The sequence below is a fragment of the Fusarium keratoplasticum genome, chromosome 15, assembly GCF_025433545.1.
Source record: "Fusarium keratoplasticum isolate Fu6.1 chromosome 15, whole genome shotgun sequence".
Lineage (NCBI taxonomy): Eukaryota > Fungi > Ascomycota > Sordariomycetes > Hypocreales > Nectriaceae > Fusarium > Fusarium keratoplasticum.
In genome coordinates this window covers 186,504-196,994 of record NC_070543.1, presented here as the reverse complement: position 1 = coordinate 196,994, position 10,491 = coordinate 186,504, and the positions used below count along the sequence as shown (strand labels likewise).

Here is a 10,491-nt window from a genome sequence, read left to right as displayed (position 1 = left end):
CCACCGTACGGCCCAGTTCTTGTTATGCCTCTACGGTGGTTTCGACAGTTTCCAGGTTCGTGATGTCCACGGAGGTTCAAGAGCACCTGCCGACAATTCGAGAGCACGGTCATAGGCACAGGTTGATGTATGTGGACAAGGCCATCATCACTCCTCTGAGCAGTCCGGGAATTGTTATGGCGAGCTTGGTGACTTTTGAAAAGAAACAATCAGCGAGCAAGAATGGAGATTACAGATCTGGCATGGTTGACTAGGTTCAGACGATCAGACGAGTCGCCAAAATCGCAGCTATATAAGCATAGGGCCATCCACGGATATCACGGTGAAGTTATAGAGAGGGAACCACAACGAGGTAATCGCGAATATGCTCAGAAACACATATATCCATGATGGTGCCCTAGTTCGCGATTGTAGTCTCGTACAAATACTCGTTCGATAGAGAAATCGCCGGTCCCTAGAGCAACACGTATATGGATGGATGAGCTCATGGTCATGGTCAAGTTATCAGGGGTCCAAGCAACAATGATCAACCAGAGAGCACAAGGATCTGGGAAGTTCCGCCATGAGTCGAGGGTATTTTCTCGAGTCTAGGATATCCTAAACCACCTTTTACAGAGCGAACTGGTCTCGCCATGCATAAATCCCTGAACGTACGCGTCACCCCAGAGTGCAAAAGTATCATCGCATTCCTCACCCTGCGGACGAAGAACAAAAGGGACGCCACAACCTTCAAATTGACAAATCATATCACCCTCAACCGATCCGGGAGGTACCAGTCCCATATACCCACCCTTGGTTACCGCAAAAGTGTAGGAGGCCATTATCAAACCCCAGCCCTTGGTGGGCTTGATGCTCGTGTCACTTTGCTCATCAGACAAAGGATGTTTAAGTTGCCCGCCCTCCGCCGAGTTCTTTGCGTATTCAACCAGAACATTGACTAGATTCTTTGTGCCTACAGCTGCTGGGGAGCCTCTGTCATCGTGGTCCATGATTCGCGTTCTCCAATGAGCGTCCTCACGGCTCATGCCAGTGGGATACGGGTCAGGCACGAGTTCCTCCGCCATCTGAAGGCTCGCCGCGAAGTTGCTTGACCAGTGCTGTATCACCCAGTCTTTTCCGACTTGGCCAGATGCCGACTTTTCGGCGCTTCGCATGTCAAGTTCTGATACTGCCATGATGGTGCCTATTTCGCAGCCCCTGACGGATAGAAATCGGCGCCTGGGACAAATATGGCATTCTAGTTGGCAATCCCTCCACCTCTCACGTTCTACCGCCCAGCTGCCGAGCCGTTTCTCAGTCTCAAGGCCAAGGTCGGGGACCCAAGACGGTAGGAAGCCTGAGATGTGGCACTTGCTACTTGGAAGGCGCATGGTCGGCTGTCTGTATGCTAGCCCGGCCAAAAGCAAGAGATTGATGCACTTCCCGGTTTCAAGATAGTAGCATGCCACGTCTGTGTATACTTGCTCACAAGAAATGGATGGATCGTAGTTTGGCTGCAATGCCGGGACGGTAGCGTCCGAGCAGAGACCGAGTAACGCATACACTGCATCACGAGGATCAGTTGCTTGTCGGTAGAATGCCAGGTCAATGACCTGCGCTAGTTTCGGTCGCTTAGAGACATCTGAACTTGAATCATGTGTCTTCAGTCTGTCGACGATGTGGGTGAAAAGTCCGAAATTCGACAGGGCCCGGGTGATGCGAGAAGCCAGCTCCCTCCGATCATCATCGTTATCATTCTTCTCAGTTAGGACAATACTGTCACCAGCGATGGCGTGCTTTGCAACAGACGCTAGATCTTTCCACTGGAGGCATGCGGTGCCGTAGATAAGGAGCAGCGACTTGGCCAAGACAACCTCCTGGAAGATCCAGGCGCGCCCCCAGTATAATTGGGCAAGAATCCCGAATAAGGCCTCCCACATGGCGGCGTTGGAGCCGTCAAAAGGATCGAAGACAAGATCCTCGCCTTGTGCAATATTCTGCCTCAGTCTGTTCATGAAATCCCCTATCGGCAAGGTGTTGCGACCCCCGAGGTGCCCAATGACGAGTGTCGCCCGAGTGTAGATGTCCGGCATCAAAGGCAGCTGGTGCTGTTTCTCAAGAGTATCACGTTGGTTGATACAAATGGCATCGATCCAAAGATACCGCGTTCTGAAAGGGACTAAAGATTGGATAGCCGTGGCACAGTTGAAAGTAATGCGAAGGGTGCGAGGTCCCTCTGGCGAGGATAGTTGGATAGTGCACATATCCATTTGATCGCTACCCCAGAGATAGGACAGAGCCCAGAAAGGTGGTGCCTCATCGAGATGTACCGTCTCCAAGGTGCAGCAAACTGTTCCCGAGATCACTTCTAACTTGAGGAGCCGGATTTCTTTCGGACGTATCAAGGGGGCGTACGGGTAATTGGATTCAGGACACGGTCTGTCCTCATCAAAAGCGCTCGGGAAGCTGATAGTACTCTCCGAGAGATTGAGTCTCTTATCCAATAGGTGAAGTTCAACGAAGTGGCCAACGAGTAGTGCCATGAGCTTGGCCATCGTCCATCTCGGAGATACAACGTTCATTTCTGCGCGAACCGAATTGAGAGAGGAGAGTAAGATAATAGTGTAAGCGACTAAGACTAATTGCCAGGTGTTTGGAAATATGGCCAGAAGCGGCCACGTCCATGGCGGCGGGTAGTGGCTCACTAAATTGTTGGCCACGAGGAAGGCAATGAACCTGAGGGCTCCGAGCTGTAACCACCACGACTCCGAGGGTCGGTCATAGTGGAGCTCAAAATCTCTATGCAGATGAAAGTAAAAGAAAAATTCAAAGAAACAAAGGTATGCATATATGACCAGTCCTAGGATGCTCCTCAAAACGGCCCAGAGAGTAGTGCTCTGCTGGGGATCGTTTGCAAAGACGAGGCTGGAGCACGCGGAGCATAGTATGCCTGCCCCGACACCGTTGAGGGCAAAAGAGAATCCGGTTTCGAGGATGAGACGGACGTTTGATGGGAAGCGTGGATGATCCAGTTCCATCGTCATGACGCTGTGATGAATAGATGAGAAATAACGGGCGGGGATCCTCACCAGGTCCGAAGAGAAGCCGTGGTAATAGATCGGAATAAAATGCCGCCGTGGTCAGAAGGCTGAGCAGAGTAGGTAACGGCAAAAACCCTGAATGCGCAATAATCCGAGTGGCGCTGTGGCTGGGATTTCAGGCATCACTGTAAGCTAGTTACGTTGGGCTGTTGGTTCTGTTTGTTCTGCCATCTTGCGATCTACCGTTTTCTATCTGGCTGCCACGTGGAAGCGTTTAACTTAAGTTTTGGGGGGTATGTGGGATCGAAGTTGAGGCTCAGATATTGTTGTACGAGCTTCCACCCGGGGAACAAGAGCCCTGTCCCGGTTAAGCAACCAAATCATCCAACACCAGAGGGTAGCAGACCAGAAGTTCCTAGACCAGAACGACCTCGAGACATCGGCACCTCAAGGCAAGCCGAAACGCTGCGACAGTTATAACCACTTCCAACCACTTCTCACTGGGATTATTTTAGCTATAGTCGTTACATCTCCTGTGCTATGGCTGAACTTCTTGCGGTGATTTAAACTAATAACAAAAGCTGTCTTTATTGAGACTTTAGAAAGCATTGCTAAGGTAGAGTGGTAAGTCCGGTGAAGCTAAGACTCTATCATTATTCTGTGCGGCGTGCTCCATGTTCTGTTAAGCTTTTAACTGGAGGGAGTGACTCAGCAGCAAGGCGAACTGAGAACAAATTCCATGGCAGAGAGACGTTTACAGAGCACATTTAGCAACCACCGAGTATCCAAATTGGGGCCTAGTAAGAGGACAAGGCCAGTTTTGAACACTGTCAACGTCATTGCCCTCGGAATCGGTCATTTAGTCGGAAAAGTTTTATCTGTCATTCGCTCTCAACGTACCTGGTCCTAGGGTAGGCATGATAGGTTACGTGGGTCAACGCTTGAGGACATTCCTCAAAACATGCGGATACCGCGACATACCTACGGAGCGTCTTGGCCATTGCTATGGATGAGAATGAATGAGGAACCATTCCGTTTATTTTGCTATTTAGTTGCTACCTCAAGTGCATGCTCACAAGGTTTTCTAACAACCCAAGCTGGATCTGCTTAGACAACCCAAGATGCCTCTTCTGACGCCCCTCACCCTCGCCCTTCTGTCAGTATTTAGCTTGGAATGTTGGAGCTGAGGTACCTGAGCCTTGAGTACTCGGTGCAGCCGGGAGATGAACCGTCGCTGGGCTTCACCAGACATTCAGCTCGTCCACCATGGCAACTCCTTGTGGCTAAGAAACGGCTGGCGCTCGGTCCTCAGGCCGTGTCTTGGCAGTGAGCTTGGCTCGATTGACTCGTGGGGGTCATAGCGTGTGTGTGGACCAACCCTAGACTGTACGCGTCGCGTTGAGACGCGTCTCTTTGTTATGATGTTGGTATGGAGGAGTGCATGCACAACGAGTTATGCACTGATCAGAGATAAGCAGAAACCTTGCATTACCTGGTACATGTTAATGCTTCTCCAGCTCATCGTGCACGGTCAGAAAGTTAAGAAAGGTCTAAAAGACCACAGGTGGCCGATGGCTCTTGGAGTAGCAATTTACTACGTTTCTATGGCTCGGTCATCTCTTCATGTCCTCGTATCGTAATCTCATTCATCATCCAATATCCAACAATTACACCTATCAGTCTCTGCAACGTCAACCGCTCGCCTCAACCTGCGCGCAAGGTGACACCGAACTCGTCATGCTGAGCTCAGGGAGGACTCGGGTCACTCCCATTCTCCCGCTTGCCACCGACTCATTACCCCTTCACTGGCAGTGTCTGGCCAGCAGAAAGCGCAGAACGCCAGACTCTCCAACAATGCCCATCTTGGCGTCCTGGCGTTCTCGACGCAACGCATCGAATACATCTCGCTTTTTTGGATCATCGTCAGGCTGAAAGCTCCGGAGAATCTTGTTGGCCGAGATGTCGACCAGGCGATGCAAGGAGTCATGGCGAAGCTGGAGTTCATGGCTGTTATAAGTGCCCCGGAGCAGCTCCATGCTGTTTGCATCCTAGGCAAAGGACGGCACTGGAGACTGTAAGTCTTTCTTCTCTGCTTCATGTTGACGGCTCTTCTCCAAGGCCTCGAGGATGGTCGTCAAGACCATGTGTCCCCAAGTCATTGCCAGGGGTGTACTAAGGCCAGGAAGTCGGGGTCTTGAACTGCGAGGCAGAAGAAGGTCTTAGAGTTGTCCATCCCTCATCGCCTTGATCCTGGCTGTTCTCTATACCAGATCGGACGGACTCGGCATCAGACACAGACAGAGTATCTAGAAGAGAAAAAGTATTTTGCGATAGCCTAGGCAGAGAGGAAAGGAGAGCGGGTTAAGACAGAGGCATCTCTGCCATCCTAGCGATGAGAGCTGCTCCTAGGCCACCAAACGGGACTAGCTAAGGCTCACTCTAGGTATCGTCAGGTGGCAGATATAACAAAAGGGCTTCAAGACGCTTACGGGCCTCCTCCAGGATATCGGGGTCAGGCTGCTATGGCTGAAAGATAGAGCCTCTAAGGGACCCATCACGTTACTGCCCCGTATTCAAGAGTAAGAGTAGTCATCGCGGAGGGAAGGGTAGAAAGGCAGTTATTAGGACCGTAGCTAGTGGAGGTTAGTACTAGCGAGTCTACTGCTCATCCTCCTGTTGACGCTACTACTGCTACTAAGCTTACTATCGTTATAGCTCAGCCTATCGCTACTTCAGTTCAGCCTACTGCCATCCGAACTCGGCCTACTGCTATTCTATCTTAGTCTACTACTCCCTCCGCTAATCTGTCTCCAGATGTTTCTACTGCAACTAGTCATTATCGGCTTCAAGCCGCCTCTCGACAAGGGCTACTTCTTCTAACCTCGCCTAGTATCCTCGAGCATCTTCTTAGCGCTCATCTTGCTCCAACTTAAGCCACTCTTATATGATGGACTAGGACTATCTAGATTTCCTAGTCCCTGACCGCCATCTTGGCTCTCTCACCCTCCAACCACGCTCGATACTGGTTAAGCCGGGTTGCTTCCAGCTGGCTTTGGTCGATTATTCTTTGAAGTTCTAGGCGTATTAGCTTAACTTGTGGTAGATTATGGCAGCTGCTTACCTATAGGAATCTAGGGTTCAACATCCATTAGGTCACCAGCAGGGAGTTAAGAGAGAGCAGCATAGAAAACCCAGGCCCAGGGGGAGCACCTAGAGGAGAAGGGAACTAGGGGCCCTAGTCCAACAAAGGGGCTCAACTCTAAGGAGGTTGGTTCTGCTATCACTGGTTCACCTAGATCCCTCCCCACGGTCACTACTCCGAGCGTTACCAATCTTATAGGCTTTAACGGGTCGCTTCATTCTTCTAGTCTAATCCATCCCGTCTAGTTGTTCGTGCTCTATCCCTAGATCTCACGTCAATAGTCGACAACTACGCAACACTACGGTGGGCATACATCATTCTCGACACCAATCTACGCCACTGAGGACTCGAATAGTTTAATTTAAACATCACCCTCCGAGTCAACAAAGTTGTCCTCGTCGTCAGATATCTCTACCACCACACTAATCGCGCTTCTAGACCCCTCCTTACCAGTAGCTATGGCCTGCTAGGCCCGCGTCGCCTCGGCGTCATCGACCTATTCGACTATTGCTGCTATCGCGGCAGTGTCATTGCCCGTGTATTCGCTGATTAAGTTGTCGGGCCATCAAGGTTGCCTCTTGTTGGTCGCTGGCGAAGGGCTGATGGAAATGGCCATCGACTGACACGCCGATAAAGACACTGGAGACAATGAAGTCCAGAATATTCCCCGACACCGGTGCCACGAGGCCCATATCCGAGTGACATCATTGAAGTGGTACAGAAATTGCTTGAATGGTGATGTCGAGATTGTGGGTCTCCCATTTCCTGCGGTGAGGGACTCATGGCGATGCTGAGCTTGGTTCGAGTCAACTCTACAGGACGCATGTGAGGTCAACACTCATGGAGATGTCATTACCAGTGAACTACTCTTTTACCTCAAGCTAGGAGCTACGACACTGACAAGAACGGGCATGGCATTACTCCTCCGACAGACATTAGTATCCGTGGCTCATTCCCTTGGCCAGCTTCATCCCAATATCCCAAAATCAGTCAAACTCCAGACGGTGCAGCTTCCGAACCGGTTCAGCCAGCTTGCCAATCGACTCCCCCAGTTCATCCTCGGCCCTGCGAAGAAGCTCGTGTCTTGGGTGTCGCAAGTTTCGCAGGGAAGCCATCATGTCGGCCAGGGCGCGAGGCATCTGACTCGAGCTATCTATCTCGAGAACCGACTTATGAAGTTTTGACATCCACAGCTCGGCCCGGACAAAGATATCACAGAGCAGGTTTCCCCGAGAGGCGACCATCATCACGCCGTCATCAAATCCTCCAATATCGTCGGCCCCTTTCCAGGTGAGCTTATCTCCCGTCTCCTCGATCGAGTCGCAGAGCCCATATGCCCCCTCTCTGAGACTCTTAAGACGGTTCTTAATGCTGTTGGTCGTGTCCACGGTGATGATGCTATGCATAATGCCAGTCCTAGAGGAGAGTGCCTCTGCCCGGTCGCGATTCACGTACAGCACGCCAAGGGGCGACTTGCCAGACCAGGAAAGGTACGCAAAAAGCTTCTGCCAAGCTAAGCGGCTGGCTTCTTAATGCCAGCGTATGGTGGCAGGGTGGCCACGGAGCTTATAGAGAAACTAGGATATATCTTTATCGATAGGGGCAAATGCACGAGATACCATTTTCTCTAAGTTACGAAGGTCCTCAGACAAGATAATCTAAGCATCACAAAAACCACCGATATCTTTAAACTCTACATGGCCTTCTGCATCCCAGAACACGCCCTTCTCGTTCAAGTACCCCTCCCCCTTGGGCCAATCTATAAGCAGCGAGACCCAGTGGTCGATATCATCGATGGCCTTGACAATACCCGAGGGAGAAGGAACGATGGGGTTGGGCGAGATGGACGACGTGGCTTTGCCAAAGGTGATGGCCGCAGACGGCTCGGGCTTCTTGGCAGAGCTGGCGGCGAAATAGCTGGGACCGACAAAGGGCGCCAGGCCAGAGAAGCTACTCTGGATGCCGGTGACAGTGTTGTTCCAGAAGGTCGTGATGCCGTAGGCGGCTGCTATGACAAACACAAGGAAGACGACTAGTAGGATCAGGAGAAGAGTGCAATATGGACCACAGGGGGGAAACCACCAGCTACCGTCGCCACCACGCCCGCCGCCACCACCCCCGAAACCGACAGCCTCGCCGTATGTGTTGTTGACAGTCAAGTTGTACGTATTTTGGTTGTTGGTTTGGATGTTATTCTGCGTCAGACCTGGGCGTGTTGAAGCCCTTGGGACTGGCTCAGTCTCTGGGAGTGAAGATGTTTAAGCCAGGGCGTCGGCTGGATTGCGCCGCGTAAGGGCAAGGTCTCCAGCTTCGTGGTCGCTGGTGTCGGCGGATTCGCGTGTGGTCAAGCCGAGGATGGGATTTTGGTTGAACAGAGCATTCAAACCCAGCAGGTCTGACATGCCATCCGCGCGAGGAATGTGGTTCGGATCAGGAGCGGGGGCAGCGTTCTCGACAGAGATGTTGAGGGGTTCTGCGACAGGGGTATCGAGGGGCTCTGGAACGGAGGGGGCAGGCCGGGACTCGGTATCGTGAGCGGTAGTAGATGCGTCGGACCGGTTGCTTCGGTGGGATCGACTGCTCCGGGCCTTGGAAAGAAAGGCTGTCAGTAGACGTCAACACCCAGCGTCTCTGACTTACCTTGCGCTCTCGTGCCACGGCTTGACCATGACGGAACAAAGCTGGCGGCGGTGGAGGGTCCCCATCTGGATTGGAGGCCATGGTGGACGGCCAGCCCTGGAGATATGGAGCGCTGAACGATGGACTGAGCGAGGACACAATATTTGAGCAAAATACGTTAGAGGGAAGGAGTCGAAGATGTTGGGGCAGAAGAGACTGGTTGGGTGGAGGTTGAGATGTTGTGCAACCTACACCAACATGATAACTGATGTCACGATCAACGTGATATCCTTTCCGCCTCCATCAACGAATTGGACTTGGTCTCAAACTGGATCATAGACAAAGACGAGACTGGCGTGTTGTTGCGGAAGCTGCTTCACCCTAAAGAACAGGAGATGGAGTCTCGTTGTTTTATCAATTTCGTACCTATTCGTCTTTTCCCCCTCCCCCATGGACAAGGCTTGTAAGGCACATTGCCTTGGCGCCCATCATCTAAGGGACTTGAAGCAGATATATGGCCGCCCAGACTTGGCCAGGATTGACTGTTCCATATCATCGATTGTTCCATTCCATACCCCATGGGAGTGCCAGTCAAGACTGGTCTCTGGGTTACGGTGAGGAGGTCAACTTGATGAGGTTGTGAGCAAGCCGAAATAACGACGGCAATAGCCAAATAACCAGGTCCGACCCGGTTAGATTGTAGGCTGTTGTCCCCTCATGGCCCGGCAAACGCCGCGTTAGTGCAATTCCATGGATGTTGGCGCGTGTAGATTTATCTACTTGCCTTGCAAAGTATCGTTCTATATATCGGAGTATCTGACTGGTTGTCTTTTGTTCTCAGGTTGTTGGTACAGTCTTCATCTTTTAGATTTCAGTCACGGGTAGATTTGCACCAGAAAGACATTACATAAGCGGATAAACCACCAAGTTTTTTTTTGTCTGACCAACCAGGAGAGCATCTCGCGATAGCCTCACTTCTCCATAATTTCAGCCCGTAATCCAGATGACGTTATAGCTCCCTGGGCAGGGCGTTTCAACACTACAGTATTAATTTCTTCTCTTGCCGCCGCGATAGAGGTGGCAATGCATCTACTGCCGGCCGCGTCAGGTAAGAAAGGCTTCCACATTTCTTCCATATGAGAGCCTTCCGAGTAGAAATTAGGCCATGCCATAAACCCGATAGGCTCGCCCATTCAGTACAAAAAACAGCCAAAGTCTTCATTTCTCGACTAAAAGACAATACACGAAATAACGCCTGGTATTCCCCAACTTACTCCAGGCCTGGGTGCCTTGGCCAAAAAGATGCAGTTCACGTAGTCAAATTCCCTATCCCTGATATCGCCCACCTATTCTCCCATGTCTTCATTCATCAGTCTCACACGGGACCCTCTCTCCATGGTCATGCCCAAACTCTGTCCCAAACAGCTCACAGAGCTTGTCATACGGATCGACCAGTTGGGACTGGCTAAAGTAGGCAGCCCCAAGCCAGCGCTTGCAGTTCAGCACAAAGAACCGACCATTGTTGGTCGCCTCGGAGCTTCCGGCCTCGAATCTCGCAAGTTGCCCAGATGACATCAGGTGAGTTGTTCAGTTACGGTGGCAGGTACAGACGGGCAGCTTCTTAAAAGTTGTATACATCGCTTTTTAGATGTTGGGAATTCCTACCGACGGTCTGCGAATATTGACAGGAGTAGGAGAAAAGATTGTATG

General features: G+C 51.4%; 1 protein-coding gene across 1 annotated transcript; it reads right to left on the bottom strand.

Annotated features, from left to right (window-relative positions):
- Nucleotides 1-587: 587 nt before the first annotated feature.
- NCS57_01489300 (HET domain-containing protein) lies at nt 588-2,561 on the bottom strand (the record flags this gene model as incomplete). The annotated part of the gene is made up of 1 exon (XM_053064478.1): nt 588-2,561. One exon carries the CDS (start codon nt 2,559-2,561, stop codon nt 588-590), a length of 1,974 nt encoding a protein of 657 aa, XP_052906106.1.
- Between the last annotated feature and the right edge of the window lie 7,930 nt (nt 2,562-10,491).